Source organism: Giraffa tippelskirchi, chromosome 3, assembly GCF_054371585.1.
Source record: "Giraffa tippelskirchi isolate mGirTip1 chromosome 3, T2T-mGirTip1v1.2.pri, whole genome shotgun sequence".
Lineage (NCBI taxonomy): Eukaryota > Metazoa > Chordata > Mammalia > Artiodactyla > Giraffidae > Giraffa > Giraffa tippelskirchi.
In genome coordinates, this window is record NC_137277.1 from 136,151,979 (window position 1) to 136,173,993 (window position 22,015).

The 22,015-nt window shown below is 39.0% G+C and overlaps 1 protein-coding gene across 3 annotated transcripts in view; it reads left to right on the forward strand.

The window, feature by feature from the left end:
- Window positions 1–22,015, forward strand: part of CNTNAP5 (contactin associated protein family member 5) — a 982,292-nt gene that overhangs the window by 683,509 nt on the left and 276,768 nt on the right. For all 3 annotated transcript variants that reach the window (XM_081576090.1, XM_081576091.1, XM_081576092.1), the window contains one exon: window positions 20,731–20,931. In XM_081576090.1, coding sequence (XP_081432216.1) covers window positions 20,731–20,931 — 201 coding nt within the window. The remainder of the gene's footprint in view (window positions 1–20,730; window positions 20,932–22,015) is intronic.

The following is a 22,015-nucleotide window of genomic DNA, read 5'->3' on the forward strand; positions in this document are numbered from 1 at the left end:
AACTATTTCCTCCTGCTAGCAATGGTGTTTTTATTTCTTCTGTGTTGCCACATATTTCAGAGACCTTAGGAGCCTGGAGGGAGCATGTCTGAGGGGAAACTTCCAGTATCAATAAAGCAGAATTAGAAAGAAGAGACACTCTGACAAGATTTTCCCTAGAACTTGACATTTCAACTCACTCTACTGTTTACATTTTGCCATTTTGAATTGTCAACAAGACACCTTGTCAACATGTTAAAAGACGTTTCCCAGCCACACACTGGTTTTCCTCTGTGTAGTATAATTACATATTGATATGCAAAGTCGTTTGTCTAGAACCACTAACGAAAACACATTTATTTCCTTTCTTGATGGATACAAAACCTGTTTCACATGGCTAGACCTGTACAGAGACCATCAGGCACTAAAGAGAAGTTTGCAAGGAAGGTTTGGTCAAATCTTTAAAGCAGAACTTGTTTTCCTTCTCAAATAGCTCCTAATTCATTTGCAAGCCACCTTGGGAATTTCTATGTCTTATCGCTCTTGCTGTTATGATGCTCTGTTTGTCACGCCTTTGGCAACAGGCTCTGTTTTCATTAAAACTCATCAAAGCATGCATGATGAAGTAGGTAGGGAAGCTGCAATTGAAATCTCTCTAATATTCCTGCACATAATTGTGCAGTGGGATTGCAGGTAATAGATTATCACCCAAGTCATTGACAGAAAGAAAAAAAAATGTCCATTCAGTTCAGTCTAATAGTTGTTGGCCTTGCTTTCCAAAGTTAGAGCAATGTCATTGAGGTGACAATCTTATGTATGGACTGCACAAGAGTCTGTCAGTATAGAGGAAATAAGAGTTACTCATGACACACAATGGGACCACTCACTTATGGCACATTTGTTTCCCCCAAACTTCTTAGGGCATTGTTAATTTTTTGAAGCTGTATTTTACACCAAAGAGAAGTAGAATTCAGTTGCTGGTGCCATATGTTTTTGTAATCAAGTTCTGTCTTGGTATCTCTTATTGGCTGATTTATACCCCAAACACTTCAGTTTACACACACACACACACACACACACACCAAAAAGGAAATATTAGCTTCCATTGTCTGACAAACTCTTCTACAGTTTGTAGAAGCTAGGCTGGGCTCAAGTTCTCCAGTTTCTGCCATCATGGCAGAAGTACTGTTGCCAAAATATTGTGACTTGATTACAGATCGTGTAAAACAGTGCTAAATATCTGTTGGGCATGAAACTAGTTCAAGATGCATTACTTTGAACTATTCCTTTCTTTACAAATGTGCTAATGAGGCTAGTGAGTTATAGAAACAGGATTCCAACTAGAACCATCCTATTTAAATCTTTGGCTCTGCCTTATCTTATCAAAGGACTGGAAAGCATGGAAGGCAATCTTCTTCTATTTGAATCAATATGCATTTGTTGTTTGCTCTGTCCAGGCACTGACAAGGCACTGAAGCTATAGAAAAGATTAAGATACGGTCCCCGAATTGCACAAAATATATCATCTCAAGTCCTTGTAGTAAAAAAAAAAATACCCAGACCTTTCCCACTCTGATTCATAATTCATACAACAGCAAGAGTGATGCTTTAAAAACAGGTCTGCACATACCTTCTCACCCCTTTATCCTGTCTGTGCAAATTCCAAGCTTTTAATTCATGGATTATATTTTTTTAAGTATATGGTTGTGAGGATACATGAATTCATATGCATTAATTGAAACTCTTAGAACAATTTCTGGTACATATTACATCCTCCAAATTATCATGTTTATTATGTATTATAGTTATTTCCCTGGGGTCCACAAACAAGTCTTCTTGTCTTTGTATCTCAATCTCTCTCTCTGTAAATGGAGGGTTTGATGATGTCTTCCTATGATTGGTATGTAGTCAAGTTAAATGAGTTAACGTTTAAACAATGTTGGAGAGTGACTGACACCTAAGAAACTGAAGTTTTTCTCTTTATCTTCTCCCCCCTTCCCTTGGAACCGTGTCCCTTGTCTGTAGGCATCAGGCTCATCACAATCCAGGGAGGATGCTACAGATTGTGTCTCCTGATGGTCCAGTTATTGTTGCTCTGTTGGTACTCACTCATGAGTGACATATGCACTGTGGCTCACTAGCAGTTTAATCGGTTGGAATAATGCCTGTATTTTGCTTCAATTAGGTTGGTACAAAAGTGAGATTCAAAAGTAATTGTGGTTGGTGTAAAAATAATTGTGGCTGACTTTTGCACCAACTGCAATTGCTATTTTGCACCAACTGCAATTACTGTTTTGCACGAACTGCAATTACTTTTGCAGCAGCCACAATAACTTTTTAACTTCAATTTCTTTTGCGCAAACCTCAATTACTTTGGCACCAACTGCAATTACTATTACTTTTGTGCCAACCACGATTATTTTTGAACCTCAATTACTTTTGCACCAATCACAATGAATTTGCACCAGCCACAAATACTTTTGCACCAACCTAATATTCCAGAGAGACAATTTGCTTTCTGTAGACCAAGTAAGTGTTATCCAGGGGACTTTTTGAACTGAACAAGGATGGTCATCCAGCTGCTTTAGAAGAGGGAAGATTTTTAAAATGTCAGTCTTCCTGTTTAATACATCATGCTGTCAGTCAGGGTCTTCCTAGGTCGCTCAGTGGTAGAGAATCCACCTGCCAATGCAGAAGGTGCAGATTTGATCCCTGGGTCAGGAAGATCCCCTGGAGAAGGAAATGGTTACCCACTCCAATGTTCTTGTCTGGGAAATCCCATGGACAGAGAAGCTGGCAGGCTACAGTCCATAAGCTCACAAATAGTCAGACACAACTTAGTAACAAAACTACCACTACACTGTCAGCCAAGGCGTGGCGACCACATACAGCTTCTAGAAGGCTGGTCTCTTAGGTAAAGCTGGGGAGTAGATCTGCTTGTATGGAAGGCCCAAGCTTTAAAGTAGTCTCTCTGGACTAGCGGCAGACTGCATAATCTCCTGCTAAATTGGGCCATTAAATAAAACTACTAAGTTGTAAAGCTGTAGAATTACCATGAAATTAAAGCATTGTCACCTTTGAATTGCCAAGAGTTTTCACAGGCACTTAGAGAAATGCCTTTCTCACACACCACTTTAGCAGGGCCAGCTGATTCCAGCCAAAGTGGGTGAGAACAGAAAGCACATGACAAAGTTGGGGAAAATGACTGTAATGTGATTTTCATAGATTTAGCTGCTCATTCATAAATGCACATCCGTTTACTAACTCATTTGTTGGATTATGTTATTAAACTTTTATTTATTTACTCATTCATTAATTCTGTCATTTATTTATTTTTTCATGGGCTTGGTTACTTACAGGGCTTCCCAGGTGGCACAGTGGTAAAGAATCTGCCTACAATGCGGGAGATCAGAGTTCGATCCCTGGGTCAGGAAGATCCCCTGGAGAAGGAAATGGCAGCCCATTCCAATGTTCTTGCCTGGAAAATGCCATGGGCAGAGGAGCCTACTTACACATTATTCATTCGTTCAATCAATCAATTAGTCACTTAGAGTAAGTCTCCTACATATGAACGAGTTCTGTGCCTAGAGCACATTTCTAAGTCCAATTTGTTCATAAGTTCAATAAAGTTAACCTAGGTACCACAAACAGGTATATAGTACTGTACTGTATTTTTCACACCAATAACACATAAAAACAGGCACAAAAAAAAATATCTTATTCTTACATTAAGTACCTTGAAAAGTACAGTAGTACAGTTTAACGGCTGGCATAAAGTGGATGGCACACATGTTCTCATCTTTCAAGGTTTGCAACTTGAAGGTTCATATTTAGGGCACTTACTTTATTCAGCTGGTCATTTATGATAAGCCATTAAAATAAACCTTTGAGCACTGGCTGGACTAAGCACCAAGGTTTCACAATGGATGTTTGTTTTATTCTCAAGAAATTCACAGTTCAGAGAGGGAATCAGACGTTGTAACAGTTTTTACACCTGGTATGGCAAATAGAGTAGCAACCAATAGTACAGGAAGACTACAAAGGAGGCAGTGGTTATATCAAGGGGTACATGGAGACAGGGCAGTGCTCAGAAAAGATGTGCTTGAAGAGATGCCCTCTGAGCTGAGTTTTATACTAGAAACAGCTAACATTTAATCAAGTTTCTATTTGTTGGAGATGCCATGATAGGCACTTTACATTCATGAAGCCATTCAGGTTTTTTAGAAATCTTGTGAAGAAGGTGTCATTATTTCCATTTTATAGAGCAGGGCACTGAAATCTGGAGAAGCTAAATAACTTGTCCAAGTTCTTGTCAGGAGCAAACAGTGAAGTTGGATCTAATTTGTGATTCCCATTCCCGGGTTCCTAGCCCAGATGACACAGATGCTCTGAGGCCAACGAAGATCCAAGTGTCAGTTCACGCAGACCCTTCCTCTCCCTGTGTTGCTCCCATCCATTGGTGAAGGCCACAGTGGAAAGCTTTTCCAGGAAATGATCCTGCAGGGAGAAGATCTGTATCATTCCTTCCTGAATTGTCACTTTTCGTTGTTGAGTTGCTAAGTTGTGTCTGACTCTTTGCAACCCCACGGACTGCAGCACAACAGGCTTCCCTGCCCTTCACTATCTCTCAGAGTTTGCTCAAACTTGTGTCCATTGAATCTATGATGTTATCCAACCATCCCTTCCTCTGTCACCCCTTAATTGTTCTAAGCATTTGAGAAAATTATATAAAATAAAGTTGCTTAAGTTTTCTTTCTTTTAAAAATGAACTGAGACAAACTTTTAAAATGGAATTTTCGAGGCCTGTTCTCAGCAATGTTTATTCAGTAGGTTTAGGACTATGATAAAAATGACATTTCTAGCAAGCACCTGAAGATTTTGGATCTTGGGAAATATTTATATTAAGGTGATTATCACAGTGTACAGCATTTAATAATTACCTTCCTTCTTTGTCTCCCCAGTTCTAAGCAGGGTGGTGGAACTAGTCAGAAATTAAAAGAGCTGCTCTTTTTAAGACTTGAACACAAGGCTTATCCTGCCACTTCTTGATGGAACTTTCACAGCACATTTTTTATTGTGGGTACCTGAAAAGCCCTTTCTCGTAGTGTACAGGGATCAGGACACAGTCCAAACAACCAGTATTTATTGAGGCTCCCCTGTGCTCCATGCTGTATAACCCACTATAAACCACTGACCCTTGTGCTCTAGGACTTATGCTTAACTTCCAGCTCTTAAAACCTTTCCCTTTAGGCCATTCTATTTAATTTGTCCAGTTATCCCATAGATTCTCAACACCATGGGATATTGAGCGTGTTCACTCCTATGAGGCTCAGTTTCTTCATCTGTATAATAGGAATGATCAGTTAATCTTACCTCAGTGGGTTGATGTGTGTGTTAAATAAAGTTAAATGAGAAATGTACCTCATGTGCTCAGTACAATATGTAGCATTCTCTAAGAGCTCCTAAGATAGAAGCCACAATCACCCAGCTCCATCATCTTGTTTGTGTGTGTGCTCAGATGTGTCCGATTCTTTGCGACCCCAAGGAGTATAGCCCACCAGGCTCCTCTGTCCATGGAATTTTCCAAGTAAGAATGCTGAAATGGGTAGCCATTTCCTTCTCCAGGGGATTCTCTTGACCTAGGGATCAAACCCGCATTTCTGTGCCTCTGGAATCATCATGAGCAGTGTGCACGTGTGCTCCATCATGTCTGACTCTTTACGACCCCATGGACTGTCAGCCTGCCAGGCTCCTCTGTCCATGGAACTTTCCAGGCAAGAACAGTGGAGTAGGTTGCCATGCCCTCCTGCAGGGTATCTTCCTGATCCAGAGATCAAACCTGGGTTTCCTATATCTCCTGCATTGGTAGGCAGATTCTTTACTGCTGAGCCATTGGGAAGATCTAAATGCTGAAGGAATCAGGGACAGGAGTGATCAAGTAAGGCTTTGTTGGAGACATAGAGCTTAGTTATGAAGTTGAAACATACGTGTCTTGGGTTAGGCAGAGAAGAGAAAAGAGGAAAAATCAATCTTGATGGGCTCAGCAATGTCATGGATGTGGTGATGCAGCAAGCTTGTGCCCAAGGGCTCCTTGACTTGTTTGAGGGCTCTTGGCTCATCTATGTGTTTTAATACAGTCTTACCTTTGGGCAAACACTTTTCTTCTTCAGGAGAATGAATTAACAAGTGAGAGTCAAAGGTGTCTCCTAGAAATCTTGCTTTTGCTTTGAGCCCGGAATTCTGGAGAGAGATGATGAATCAAAGTCGGTCTATACATTACAAAGAATAAAAAAGCCCAAGGGGTACTAACAGTATGTGATTCCACATTTTGTGAAGCAGGGGAAGCAGAGGAACCCTTTGTCTGGGAGCCTTTATTCTTCATGGATCTTCACAGCAGGTGAGCTCAAGTCTCCTGACCACCAATCAGCCATGCCTACTCTGTGCACAGAGTTTGACTCTGTTCTATTTGTATCTGCTTGTAAAAAGGAGCTGATAAGAGACATTTGCTGGGTAGACCATCTGTGGTGACAGTTTCCATATGGCACTTTCCCTGCCAGCTGTGAGTGTCCTGGATAACTCTTATGACTTAGATATGACTTTGTTCTGGAATGACATGTACTCATCAAATTCTATAGACTGAGCCCTTATTGTTTGCTCCTATGACTTTCCTCAGTCTATCACCTTTCTCATGGCTCCCCCTTGAATCCGCATAATCAATAAACATCTGCCCAATCCAGCATTGGTGGCAAGTGCTTGGGCATGGGCATTCCTAGGAATGCTTGGGCATTCCTAGTTTTGTCAAGTTGTGTGAGCCAAGGAGTTACTTGTCTTCTTTGTTCCTTAGTTGCCTTCTTGGTCATTACAAATAGAGCCTATGTATGAGACTGTTGTGAGTTTTGTAGGAGTTAATCATTGTAAACCATAAGAAAATCATTTTCTAGCATTGTATACCCAATATGTGCTAGTTTTTAAAATTATTTTCATCACTCTATTCCCAGAAACCTTGACACTGGCTTTTTGGTGTTTCTGGGATACAATGATGAAAATGAAAGTGAAAGTGAAAGCCAACTCTTTGCCACCCCATGGAAAATCCATGGAATTCTCCAGGCCAGAATACTGGAATGAGTAACCTTTCCCTTCTCCAGGGGATCTTCCCAACCCAGGGATTAGGCCTCCCACATGGCAGGCAGATTCTTTACCAGCTGAGCCACAAGGGAAACAATGAAGAAAATAATAACTAATAAACTTTAGGAGTGTATAACACCTGGTGCCTTGAAAGCACTCCTACAATTCATTCAACAGCAATAATAAATACTTCCACTTGAAAATGGATGAGCTACCATGGTATGGATGATTGAATTTGATAATACTTTTTAACTTTCATTTAGTTAATTAATTAATTAATTTTTGGCTGTGCCTCATGCATATAGGATATTAGTTCCCCGACCAAGGGTGGAACCCATGTCTCCTGCAGTGGAAGTGCTGAGTCTTAACCACTGTACCACCAGGGAAGTCCTGGAAATACTGTTTGCTTTTGGAAAACTATTTAGTCTGTTGTTCCTTAGCTGTGTGTGTGTGTGGTTGTAAGAGCACATTCACATGGGTTTGCTGGGGCAGAGTAGAATAGCTTTGAGCCTTTTCTACATGTGAAGCATTGTGAAGCTCTATCTTATTTTCCTCAAAGTTTTTATTCTGAAAAATTCAAACCTACAGAAAAGTTGACAGAATACTAAAATGAGCATCCATAAACTTTTCACCTAAACTCTCCAAACATGAACATTTTGCCCCATTTACCCACATTTTGTGCTACTCTTACTCCTCTCTCCCTCTCTCTCTCCTGTCCTTTCTTTGTCCTCATAGAAAAATGTTTTTTTCTAAACTATTTGAAAGCAAACTGTAGACATGGTGATAATTTAAATCTGAAGACTTCACTTGTATCTTATAACAATACACACAATGCTATATAAGCACAAAACTAAAACCATAGTTTAATTTTATTTTTATAATAAGAACAATAAAGATCACTTCAATGAATGTTATCCAATATATAATTCATCTTGTCCCTACACTGTCTTTTATAGCATCGTCTGTTTTTCTATTTTTGTTTGAATCTCAAGCACTCTCTAAATGTGGAATTTAATTGCCCTGTCCTTTTAATCTCTTTTAACTAGAAATCCAGGTCCCCTACACCATCTTGTTTTGGTTGTTTTTCATGACAGACATTAAGTTTTTGAAGAGTACAAACCAGTTATAAGTAAAATGTTCCAAAGAGGAGAGGGGTGAGAGAGGGATGGAGTGGGAGTTTGAAGTTATGAGATGTAAACTATTACACAGAGAATAGATAAACAAGGTCCTATTGTATAACACAGGGAATTATATTCAATATCTTGTGATAAATCACAAAGGAAAAGAATATTTTTCACATATGTATTTCATATATGATGTCCAACTCTTTGCAACCTCATGGACTGTAGCTCACCAGGCTCCTCTGTCCATGGAATTCTCCAGGCAAGAATACTGGAGTAGTTTGGCATTTCCTCCTGCACATTGTCTTCCCAACCCAGGGATTGAACCCATGTCTCTTGCATCTTCTACACTGGCAGGGAGATTCTTTACCACTGTGCCACCTGAGAAGCCCCCTTGTATCAGTTGAAACTTATAAATTATTTTACTTTAATATGTTTTTACTATTATCATTATATTTATTGATGCTCAGATTTCCAATGTATAGCTGGTAATGATCCCTTTAATTCTGTTCCTATGTCTTTCTCGAGTGACCCCATTCATCTTGAAATACTTGCATGCTTTCTAGTTCAAAATGTTCCAAGATGTTACCTTGAACTTTCCCTGCCTGACCCAGACTCAGCTGTTTTCCCAAAGAAGCCTAGTTCATTTTTGTAGCACATGGTATTTGAAAATTAAGATCTAGATGTTTGGTTTGCTTATTGCTTCTCCGTCTTTCTTATGGACACAGGTAAAAAAATGCATGTATGTGTGTGTGCGTGTGTGTATGTGTGCTTAATTTATAAATTTATATACTTTAATGCAAATCTACCATCATCAGATCTTTTCTCATCATTCCATCATCCATATGTATTTCTCTTCTCACATACTGAGAACTATCCCAACAAAATCAATATATGTATACCTATGGCTGATTCATGTTGATATTTGGCAGAAACCAGCACAATTCTGTAAAACAGTTGTCTTTCAATTAAAAAAATAAATAAATTTAAAATTGAAAAAATATATTTTATAATTTATTCTATCCTATAATACTCATCAACAGATTCAGAATCAAATAGCAGTGTCACTACTGATAACAAGGTAAAGTTTAAGATTAACTTGAATTTTGCGTTTTGTTTTTAGACTATAGCCTCAGGATGTATAGCTGAACAGAATACTATATCTTAAAAGTTACTTTATTATGTTTTTTACTTTGTGGTTATTTTATCTATTTAATATATAGACAGGCTTTTTTGTTTTTTTAATATTCAGTGTTAGTGTTTGTCTCTTTTCATCTTTATGATTTAATTTTATGTTTTAAAAATGTAAAATATTTTCTTGTTACAGAAGTCAAATATAACTACAATGGTTGACTGGTTACATCTTGTTCTCTCTCATAGTCTTCACTCTGTTCTTACCCATCTGCTCTAGATAATCATTTAGCTTATCCTTGTCTGTAGCCCTATTTCTCCTTTATTCTTGCACAACCTTTAGCATAGTCTTTTGCACCTTGATCCCCTAAAATGATTTTATCTATCCTGGAAATAATTCTAGGTCAGTTTAAAGAAATATTATGTGGTCTTTATTATGGTTACAGAGTATTTCACTGTGTTAATTAACTATTCTCTATTCAATCAGACAGCTGTTGGTAGATATTTATATTTTTCCAATATTCTGCTATTTACAATAGATATTCTGGACTGCATGGCAGAATTTCAAGTACATATCAAAACATAGTTTCCTATCATATCACTTTGTGGTTGATTTTAAGTACTGTCACTGAAGCCAGTAAAAATATTGGTAGTCTGTTGAAGGTTTAGTTCAATGATAAGTGAATATCTACTGTGGGTCAGGTGCTAGGCATACAAAAACTTATGAGACATTCTTTTCCCTTGCTGAGCTTGCAGTTTATCGGAGGGTCTGAGTAAACATGTTGGCATAATAGTACTTGAGTGAAACAAACACGGGGTGCTGGTGGTGTTAGAAAAGTTTTCCCACTGGAGATGAAGTTGGCACATCATTGATACCGTGGTGAAAGAAAGATGAATAATTTCACTTTCTTCTTGAGCTTTCATTTTGTCAATCACCTTTAAAACCAGAATTTAAGGTCCATGGAAGCAGAATAAGTACATTCTTCCATTTTCACAAGGCTTGTCTACTTTCGTGACCTGGAGAGAGGCAACATAATTGCTGGATATCCTTTCTGAGGACTTGTTTTTTAGTCACTAAGTCTGAACCCATGCAGACCCCATGGACTGCTGCACACCAGGCTTCCCTGTCCTTCACTATCTCCCAAAGTTTGCTAAAACTCATGTCCATTGAGTTGGTGATGCTATCTAACCTTTTCATCTTCTGGCACTGCTTTCTCCTCCTGCCTTCAATCTCTCTCAGCATCAGGATCTTTTCCAGTGAGACTGTTTTTCACATCAGGTGGCCAAAGTATTGAATTATCAGCTTCAACATCAGTCCTTCCAATGAATATTCAGGGTTGGTTTCTTTTAGGATTGACTTATTTGATCTCCTTGCTATCCAAGGATCTCTTAAGACTCTTCTCCAGCACACAATTCAAAAGCATCAGTTCTTCAGTACTCAGCTTTCTTTATGGTCCAACTCTCACATCTGTACATGACTACTGTGAAAACCATAGCTGTGACTATACAGACCTTTGTCAGCAAAATGATGTCTCTGCTTTTTAATATACTGTCTAGTTTTGTCATAGCTTTTCTTCCAAGGAGCACGTGTCTTTTAATTTCATGATTGCAGGACTAAGGCAAACCTTTTGCAATCAGCTTCTTACCCTGTGAGTTCCATCTTGGCTACCTTAACTCTTCTCAAGAAAGGATGTACTCAGTCACTCAGTCATGTACAATTTGCGACCCTCTGGACTGTAGTCTGCCAGGCTTCTCTGTCCATGGTATTTTCCAGTAAAAAGTACTGGAGTGGGTTGCCATTTCCATCTCCAACTGATCTTCCCAGCCCAGGGACTGAACTTGCATCTCTTGCATCTCCTGCATAGGCAGACAGATTCATTACCACTGTGCCACCCGGGAAGCCCAGGGACTAGTATTTACTGTATACTTGTGATTCAGGTACTGGGTAATATATATTCTCTTAGAGTATAATCCACATGGTAAAGTATGAGGTAGAGATTTTTTTTCTCATTTGCATTTTGAGGAAACAGAAGTTCAGAGAGGTTGGAGAGCATTCCAGCATCACTCTGTTAGTAACTGACAGATGGAAGGATTGAATTCAAGTTCGCGCCAGTGCCTAGATTTTTCCTCAGAATGCACCACAACAGTGCTTATCACAAAGACGCTCCTAAAGACCTCATGAAAATGTCTCACAGCAACCAAAGTCCCTCCCTGATCCTATCAGGTGACTTTCATTTGCAGTCTGCTTTCCCTTCTTCCTCTGCCCAGGAGATGGGCACAGGCTCAAAGCTGTGGTTTTTCTGGTAGTCATGTACAGATGTGAGAGCTGAACCATAAAGAAGGCTGAGCACCGAAGAATTGATCCTTTCGAATTGTGATGCTGGAGAAGACTCTTGAAAGTCCCTTGGACAGCAAAGAGATCAAACCATGACCTCATACATGCTGCTGTGAATCTTTTCACTTCCACAGGAACTTCTTTCTCAGAACGAGCTATGAATGCCTTGCGCTCAGGGTCCAGCATGGCATTCAGCCTGGTAACCCTCAAGATACTCAGTCCCTAAGTGTGCTCTGCACACACTAGACTTTTCATGAATTTTCTTTGGATAAACAAGTAAATCAGAAACAAACAAGTACCATGCAATTGCACATGAAATCTATTCAAGATCATGCCCCCTCCTCTAAGATCAGAAAACAGATTCCCCAGGTCTCTTTGATGATGGCACTGAGTTTAAAGCAAAGGAAAAGAAAAATAACCCCCCAAAAGGTATATAAAAAGTAAAGGCTCAGTGAAGTAGTACAATAAGTCACAGCCAGCTGTGTTGTCTGGAAGTCATAAAGTGTGTGGTCCATGTGGGCTGGTGGAGGAGCGGCAGTGGCTGGAATGGGTTCCCCACCCCCCGCAGCCTGCAATGCCTGCTTCCAGCTTATGCACCATGCATGGTGACTCTATATGGAGGCTTAAATCAGTAATGCTCCCTCTTGCAAACAGCAGACGCTCAGACACTAAAAGCAACCATATCTTCAGTGGTTTAGCAGACAAGGATGTTTACCTTGGCTTCTTGGCTGAGCCACAAGAGAGGGAAAACTGCTCTTGCAGAAATTCTGAAGCCTTTTAAAGAAGTTAAAAACTGTTTTTCACCTCTTGGCTTCCTTCCCTTTAAAGGTTGAGGGGAAGGTTCACAGACCCCCTCATCAGAAGTTCCCAGAACTGTTTCCCACAATGAAATGATGCCTCTGCTCCTCCCTGAATCACTTCATCAGCAGGGCTTGTGGCTGTTCAACTCTCATTTCGAGGCCAGTACCCTGAGTCAGCATCTGAGTTCTGCTCAGCACTGTGAGTTTGATTCAGTGCTCACAGCATCACTGCTTAATGGGTATATCCAGTTTACAGATGTGGAGACTGAGGCAGTGGGAGGCTCCCTGTCTCTGCCTTGTTCGGGAATTTGGTCAGTGGCAGAGCTGGCAGCCAGATCTGTTGCTCCCAAAGCCCTTGCTTTCCTCCATCACATCTGCCTTCACTAACCACAGAAACCCTTTCCAAGCCGATATCTACTCAGCAGACATTGCCTAAGATTTAAATGGGGAGATAAGGGACAAACATGAAAAATTAAATAACTGTCAGTGCAAAATGACAAGAAATGGCATAGATGGTAAATGAATGGTAAAGACAGTGCTTTGAGAATTATTTAAGCTATCTTTACCCTTGGCATAGAAAATTCACTTTGTCAACTTAGATAACTGTACCAGAAGTGACCCTGGGGACCTTAATATAGACTTGTTTTATTGCAATAGGAGTATAAGTGAATTGGCACACTTTTCAAAGGACTGTAAGCAGCTCCCCACAGTGATTTAAGTTCAATTAAGCTGGGTATTGACAATCTGTACACTTCTCTTCCTTCTAAGCATTGTGAGAGAAAATTTGCAGTTTTTTCCTTGCTCTGCAGAGAGTCAGATATGTGTGTAGAATGAGGTTTTATTAATCAGAGTTATCGCGTGTTCCTCTCTCTTTTTTCACTTTTCTGTTTGCTTTTTCTTCTCAGTGGTGATCTCTGTGGTAACAGATGGAACAGCTTATAGCATCTGTAAGGACTACTATTAATAATAATAGTAATCATCGCAATAATAATACCAATCAGATAGAATGAGAACCAAAATAGGAGAGTTAAATACTTGCTCTGTATGTAAACAATTTATTTTCTGAAATGAAAGCAAGAGTAATCAAGGTGGATCACCTAAAGCTCTAGTATGAAGGTTCCTAAACAGTTTTCCTGGGGTGATGGCTAGGAAAGATTTCACAGGGAAGATAAAGATATGGACTATTCTGGAATATCCTGCTATTGCTACTCTGCTGACACTCTGTGAAACCTCTTTGACTTTTCATTTGTTGATGTTGTTGAGTGTGTGTGTTTTGATCTTATCACTTGAAAATTATTTTACATGTGGACGCTTATATAATACAGTTAAGTCCCCTACATATGAACAAGCTCCATTCTGAGAGCACATTCATAAGTCCAATTTGTTCATAAATCCAACAGTTAGTCTAGGTACCCAACTAACACAATCGGCTGTATCTATATGCATTATATTGTACTAGGTTTTTAATACTTGTTACACAAATAATACATAAGAAACAAACACAAAAATGTAAACATCTTTAATATTACAGTACAGTATCTTGGAAAGTACATACAGTAGTATAGTAGAAAAATTGGCATATAGTGCCTGGCATCAAGTGAACAGGCAAGAAGAGTTACTGACTGGAGGACAGAGAGGAGGTGGGATATGGTAAAGTGAAGAATCGTCAGCAATAGGAGACAGAGAGCAAACTGCAATTTACTCATGCCTGGCCCTGATGGAACACACGTTTACATCCTGGTAACTTGAGAGTTCATATGTAGGGGACTTACTGTACATGCTGACGATTAGCCTCCTCTTGATAAAGATCTCCTGAAGTCTTACGGGGTGCTTATTGTTGGCTGAGGTACTGATGGTCCACAGATGAAAAGACCAGTGCCGCCCTGTCTATTCTCAAGGGAAAGAGTACAGTTTATCACCAGCTCCAACCCAGCCCCAGCAGACCTCTGGGCATCCTTGCTTACTCGTAATCTCAAGAGTGCTTATATCAGCGTGAGGCATTTGTGGTTCTCATATATTCCACTTTTCCCCTCAAATGATAGTAAGATTTTGAAAGAGTTCAACATGCCTTATTCTCCTGTGTCTGTGCCCTGGGGACTAGCACACAGTATATACAGAATGATACATTTCACATCCTGGGAGGTTTCAACTTTGTAAGAAGATAGATTTGAAAGCTAAATCTACAAAGCAACAAAGGAAATGCTGTACTAGTCTTCATAACAACCCTTGTCATGTTTTTGAAATGAAGCCTTGGATCTTTATAACACATGCTGTTTGATGACCTATAACCCATAAGTTCTTTATACTTAAAGGTGGCATAATACCTTACAGCATCACTTATATTTAGGCAAGTGCATTGGACTGAATGCTGTTTTTTGTTGTTTTTTTTTTAAATTTGGGTTTATTTGCTTTACAGTGTTGTATTAGTTTCTGCTGTACAGAGAAGTGAATCATCAGTATGTATTCATATACCCCTCTTTCTTGGATTTCCTTCCCATTTAGGTCACCATAGAGGTTGCAAGGCAGAAATAGAGACACAGATGTAGAGAACAGGTGTATTGACACTAAGGAGGAAAATGAGGGATGGGATGAATGGGGTATGCTATGAGACTGGGATTGGCATAGATACATACTATTGGCATATGTATAAAATAGGTAACTAAAGACAACCTACTGTATAGCACAGGGAACTCTGCTTAATGCTCTGTGGTGAGTGCTGCTTTTAAAAAGCAAACATTTTGTTTTTTAATGTGATATAATTGCCATACAACTTTCTGTAATTTCAAGATGTACAATGTGCTGATTTGATACATATATATATTACAATATGATTACCATACTTAGCTAACACCTCTATTACATCATGTAATTATTTTCTTTTTTCTGGTGGGAACAATTAAGACCTAGTCTCTTAACAACTTTGCAGTTTATAATACAGTATTGTTGACTAATTATTAAGCTGTACATTAGATATCCAGAACTTATTTATCTGCTAAGCACAAGTTTGTGCCCTTAAACAACATCTATCCATTTTTCCAAAGCTATAGTAATTAATACAGTATGATATTGGCATAAAAATAGCCACATATGCCAGTAGAACAGAACAGAGAGCCCAGAAATAAGCTCTCACATAAAGGATCAATTGATATTTGACAAGGGAGCCAAGAATATTCAAGAGTAAAGGATAATCTCTTCAACAAATGGTGTGTGGAAAACTGGACATGCAAATAATCAGACCTGTATCTTATACTGCTCAAAAATTAACTTGCAAAAGAGTAAAGGCTTCAACAGAAGATCTAATGGCATAAAAACCTAGAAGAAAACATAAGGAAGAAATCCCTTTGACATTCTGACAATGATTTTTGTTTTTTACTCTGACAATAGAAGCATAAGAAACAAAAGAAAAAATCAGCAAGTGGGACTACATCAGATTAAAGAGCTTCTGTACAGCACAAGAAATAGTCAATAAAATTAAAAAGCAATCTCAAAAATTATAGAAAATATTTTCCAGCCATTTATTGGATAATAAACATTTAAAATGCATAATAACTTATTTTAGACTAAGATCCTTAGTGAATTGAGTAAGTTTCTGCCAGTTCAAAAAATCTTCAAATGCAGTCCTCTCTTAAGGAGACAATTTGTCTTGAGTAACTCAATACTTGTATTCCTTTAAGCAAGTTAGAAAGAGGGGCTCTGTTTCTCATCTTGGGACTGAATACAGTAGAAGAAATAATAGAAAATGACCTGAGTAGCAAACTGTGGTATCAAGGGCAATGATTTTCTAGGTTTCTGGGTCTATGAGGACTAAATGACATATTCTGTTGTAGACATTTCTGAAATGCAAGGAATGAAAATAAATCTAGAAACACATGAGGCTATTTCAGAGTGAAAAGGTAATTCAACAAGATAATAATCATTTATTATATACAGCAGCGGCTATATCACAAGGAGTCTGCTAGCTAACCCTCCTTTGCAGGATGAGTTTCCCACCCCTAGCTCTCTAAGGATTGAAGTCCCAGTCCTCATTTTAATGTCATAGAAAAGCTTGAATACAAAGATTTTTCTCTCTTTTGCATGCCAGATGACCAGTTATGTGTCCATGTAAAACATGATACTGGATCATTATATCATGATGCATGGAAATATTAATATAAATATACTGTTCACCAGTGAGGAAACTTTAGAGATGTATATAACTTGTTCAAAATCTTCCTACTAGAGTAGAACACAGAGTTCATCAGATGGGCTGGTTTCTAAAGCCAGGCTATCTCATAGGTACCTTGAAGCCTTAGATGCGTCTCTAGAGATAGCACTTAGGATGGATGCCATGTGGTACAGGGTGCTGGAGGCAGATCAGCTGAGGGTGGTGTTTGGAGCCTGGAGGATTTTATGATGCTCTGCCAATCATAGCTTTTAGCTGATTTCCTCCTTGGTCTCTGCATGAAACTGGACTTACTTGAGTTAGAGGGAAACCTGTGTTGGTTTCCTTGTGTGAAAATCCAAGTTCACAGACTACCAGGGGGAAGCATTTTCCATTCTGGGAATTTTGAATCTGGTGTGTTTTCCCCGTGGATCCGCAGAGAGAAGGTCAAGCTTAGTGTGTTTCTCCTCTAGGCGTCTGTGGGTCTTCCTTTGGGGACTGGGAAACAACCCTCTTGAAGCAGCCTATCCTGAGAACTACAAGAGACAAATCATAGCTTCTCCTTCTTTTTAATGCTTTTGTTAATATCAGCATTGGACATCTGTGAGCTCCTGGAGTTGTCATATATCTTTATCTAAGTGGTACACACAAATGTCTATTAAATACCTAGTTATTTAGTTAATAACAGAGTTCCTCACACTGATCTGCTCACTTAATCTTTATAACCATCCTCTACAGTTGGCATCACTGCTGCTTTTTAAAGTATAATTGATGAAGAAACTGAACTTTAGAAAAGTAATCATTTGACCAACTATGATTAGCCAATAAGTATAGGGCTGACTCACAAATCTAGATCTTCTGAGGCCAAAATTCATGCTCTGTCCATTGCCCACTGACTAAATTTACCATCTTGAACATTTAGCTCATGAGTCCAGTTTTATTTATAGTATATGTAGGTCCATGAATGGATCACCCTCCATCCCCCTAAAAGCCTATTCAAAATGAATATCGCTTGAGATCTTTCACCTACACTTGCCTAGCTAAAACTACCTGTCCCTACCTTATTCCATGTATCAGGAACATCAGCCATCAAAGCTGACTCTCCTGAGTGGCACTGACCCCTGGCTTTTCATGTTTCATCAGGTTCAGGGCATAATCTGCACAGCAACCAAGGAAGTGGGAGATAAAATAGAAAGTGAGAAAAAGATAACATCCAGTTATCTTCTTATTTTTAGTCTTTATGTTTCTATCACCCTGGAGAAAAATAATGAGATGACAAAGGCTCTCTTTGAAATGAAACCACCTAAGAGACCCTAGGTTTCAAGTAATCGTGTTTCTTCCTGTTGGTCAGACCGTGCTTGTGATGTGTGTTAAGTGAAGTGAGGGGAGCTTTTGGAGCCCTTAGCTGTTCCTTTGTGTCTTCTGTCTATCGCATATATCAAAAAGTGCCAAGAGTTCGACTGGGAAAACTTCACTCTCTGGGCCCAGAAGGACGGGTTTGCGATATGCGTGGCTTTGGGATAAAAGATTGTCTCTCTGATACAACCCTTTCTTTTCCCTCTTCCCAAAGATAGAGTAAGATTTTGGAAAAAATGAGCTAATGAGTAAATGAATAAGCAAATTGTTTAATTAGTATATGAACATTGGATGGACAAATGTATGAAAATCAGTGTACATTTAGAAGGAAATCCAAATTTGTGTAATTTAGTGATGCTGTGAGGACCAATTTTGGAGTCAGATGGATTGGACACATTGAGATTGGGGACAAGTTTACTTTTTCTCTCCTTCTTATATCTGTATCTATATGGATACCTATAATATCTATTCTTGTATCTATATTTATATTGATATCTGCCATGATTGTTATGAGTGCTGATGATAATGTATGTAAAATATCTTAGAATGGAACAGTAACATGGCATCTCATTAGAGTTCCGTTTCTTGTACGTACCATGGATATTTCAAAATTGACAGTTTTTATTTCTCCCTCTACAGTATTGCATTATTAAAGACTACTTTCTTTGGTTATTTTACCGACATTTGTCTACACTGGCACCAACATTTTTGAAATTTCTGGTTCATTGTTTGTGTAACATTATTATTTTTACCAATATGAATCAAGCCTTATTTTTGCTTTCAATATCAAAATCTAATAACCTTCTGATTTTTTTTTAGACTTTATAGAAAATGTCATTCAATTAAACATTGGAGATGTGGGTTATCAGGGGGCTGGTTTCAGAAAAGAGTGTTAAGAAGAATCAGAATGTTTGAGCAGAGTTTAATTTTCTGCTGCAATAAATATTTCCTCATTTAGGAATTGGGAAGATCAAACTTTCTCTCCCTCCTTTTTCTAATATATTGAAACTGAAGTGCAGGGCAATGAAGTTACTTATCCTAACTCATATATAGAGTTGAGACAGAGAAAGTAAAACCTGGGGATACTGCTTGTCAGTTGTTTTTAATATTATTTTCTTTTTCATGGCCAGCTGCCACCATCTTGCTTCTAAGTAGTGCTGGTTGTATACTGTCACTAGAAATCTTTGTTACAGTGGCAGTGTATATGCTTACCGTTCTCATCTAATAGATATGCTGTGGGTCATTCCTTTACTTCCTAGACTCTGGTTTCCTCATTTGTGAAACTAAATGAGTGAGAGAGAGAGAGGACGGAAACCACATAATGTCTGGGCAAGTTTCTTTTTCAGCTCTGAGCATCTGTGAAGAGTAATGATGTTATGTGGGCAAGCTTCTCAGATGACAAAAGCTTTTCAAGTCCTCCTATTTCCTCTTTCACTTTATTTGTGAGCAAGTTCAGAATTCAGTTCTATGTCTGAATGCTGGAAATGTTTCAGTCTATTATTCCAGAATGTCTGATGCATTCCCAAATGCCTTGTGACTTCATAACTTCTTTTCTTAAAACTGATGATAAAATTAAGCCCCTCCAAAAGTGAAGTGACTTGCCCAAGTTTGTTGTTCATAGAATAGCTTTCAAGTGCAGATCTCCCAAGCTCTAAAAATAAAATTCCTCTCCTCTCTTCACCTTCTGTTCTTACTGATAGAAGGCAAAGCATGTTCTCCTTCCCTGATCTTTAGGCCCTCATCTCTACATGCTATTTTAATGTAAAACTCTTAAAATATTTTTGATAAGTAGAAGTATCATAGAGAATAAATAACAAGCTTCAGTTAAGTGCCTTGCATGTATGAGTGTATTACACATTCTCATCCTTGTTATGATGTATATGTCACACATGCTTTCTGTGAATAGGTCTTATTTTCAATGTGGTACTTATGGTTCTCTGAGAAAATGATCTATGCTGGTGTTTCTCTTGTGAGGAAGAGTGTGTATCACTATCTGGAAGTAGGGTCTTTGGAGTCAGACATCCTGGGTTCCAATTCTCACTTAGTCATTAACTAACTATATAATCTTAGAAAACCTGCCTAGTTTTCCTTATTCACTTTTCCCTCATTTTTAACATGGCAGGACCAACTTCTTTCTGATTTAGATGATGTCAGTTTTATTTATTTATTTATTGGTAATGTTTAACATTTTATTTTTGTTCATTTAATTACCAACAGGTTGTGCATTTGATAATTTGTCAGGATCTATGTTCTTCTATGTATGTCATCAGCATGATAGTTATCTTTGAGCATATTTAGTTACATTCTACTTCTGATCATAAAGTATCTCATTTCTAAGTTCTTGCCCTTCCAAATTGTCCTTCCCACAACTGATGAATTCATTTCCTTTTATTCCTGTTCTGTTGTCTGTTTCTATTTTTGTTTTATGACTTTTCATAAATCATGTCCATTTTCAATGAGATAATGGACATTAAGCATAGAACTTGTGGAGTAAGGGCTTCACAAATTTAGCTCTTAAGATAATTAACCCCCACACTACCTCTGGGTGGAGCTCTAGGAGAAACAAAAATCCTCTGATTAAATTCTTGTCATGAGTAGAGCACTCAAGTGGCAATTGATTGATGCACCTGTAGCCACCAAACATCACACTGCTCACACAATCCTGTTTAATTTTTCCAGCTTTTTGGAGGCCTATAAGCATGATCATCTCTTGACCTTGCTTGGGTTGTGTTTTCTGGGCAGAGGACAAGATCTGGACGTTGATGCAGCACAACAATACCGAACTGACCCACGTGCGAGGTGCCAACCCTGAGAAGCCCTACTCCATGACCTTGGACTATGGAGGCAGCCTGGAGCAGCTGGAAGCAGTGATCGATGGCTCCGAGCACTGTGAGCAGGAGGTAGCCTACCACTGCAAGAGGTCTCGCCTGCTCAACACGCCAGGTGAGAAACACCCCTCCTGGGCCCCTTTGCATGTGCCACACAGACCACAGTGTGACACATGGGCCCCCAACCCTGGAATGTCAAGGAGAGAAAGGTTTGCCAACCAGGGGGCTGCACCTACAGTGGTTCCCTGTACAATGAGAAAAATGCCACCAGGAGAGATACTTGATGGAATAGTTCTTTCTCTGGTGCCCAGGCCATGACCTCAAGGGGGTTCTGTAGCCTCTCAAGGTTTTATCCTCATCTTCAAAAAAGGGACAGTAACAACACCCATTTTGCAATACTGGTGAGAATGGAAATTTTCTTGAGAGCAATGGCTCTTGAATTAGACTTAGAAAGTGTGAAGGAGGAAATGGTTTTTCCGGCAGATTAGAAAGCATCAAGGATTTCAGCACATTCACCAAACTCCAGTGAGTTATATTTGGGGAAAGATGCATAATGGGGCAGTATTAGGGAATGAGATCAATGGGCAGGCTGGCACATCCTGTGTGTTTACAGTACTCATGTTATCTGAAAAGTGCAGGCCTGAATTGAAATGACTCTTTTTTTTTTTATGGGTATACTACTTTATTAACATTTAATTTTCACCAAGAGTTCAAGTACATGCTAGCTTTATGTTCAGATTTTTGAAATGAAGATAAAAAGGACAAATAGCTCTAAGGGTGCAACGTATTTAACACTGCACACTATATTCAACAACCAGATAATCCAGGGGGATTTAATGGTACACTTAGGAGCACAAGTATAGGGACAAGCCCTGGAATTGGAGGGAAAACCTACCATTCGGGACTGAACAGAGGTCTTTGGTTGCTGACAGAATCTCCCCTTGACTCTAGAATTGAGACAAACCAAGGGAGTCTGTAAGTATGCAAAAACCACTGAATTCAGGACAAATAGTAACAGGACAGATTGGCCAGAGTCAGTTTGGATTGTGAAGGCCAGCCTGAAGCAAGCAGAGGAGTTGGTTGGAGGCTGTAAATACTGCAGCTGAAGTCTAGGATTGGTAGAAGAGAACAGACATCTTCTAAAAGTTGCTGATTTCTACACGAAGTCCTAAGATGTTTTCCTAAGCAAGGAGAAATGA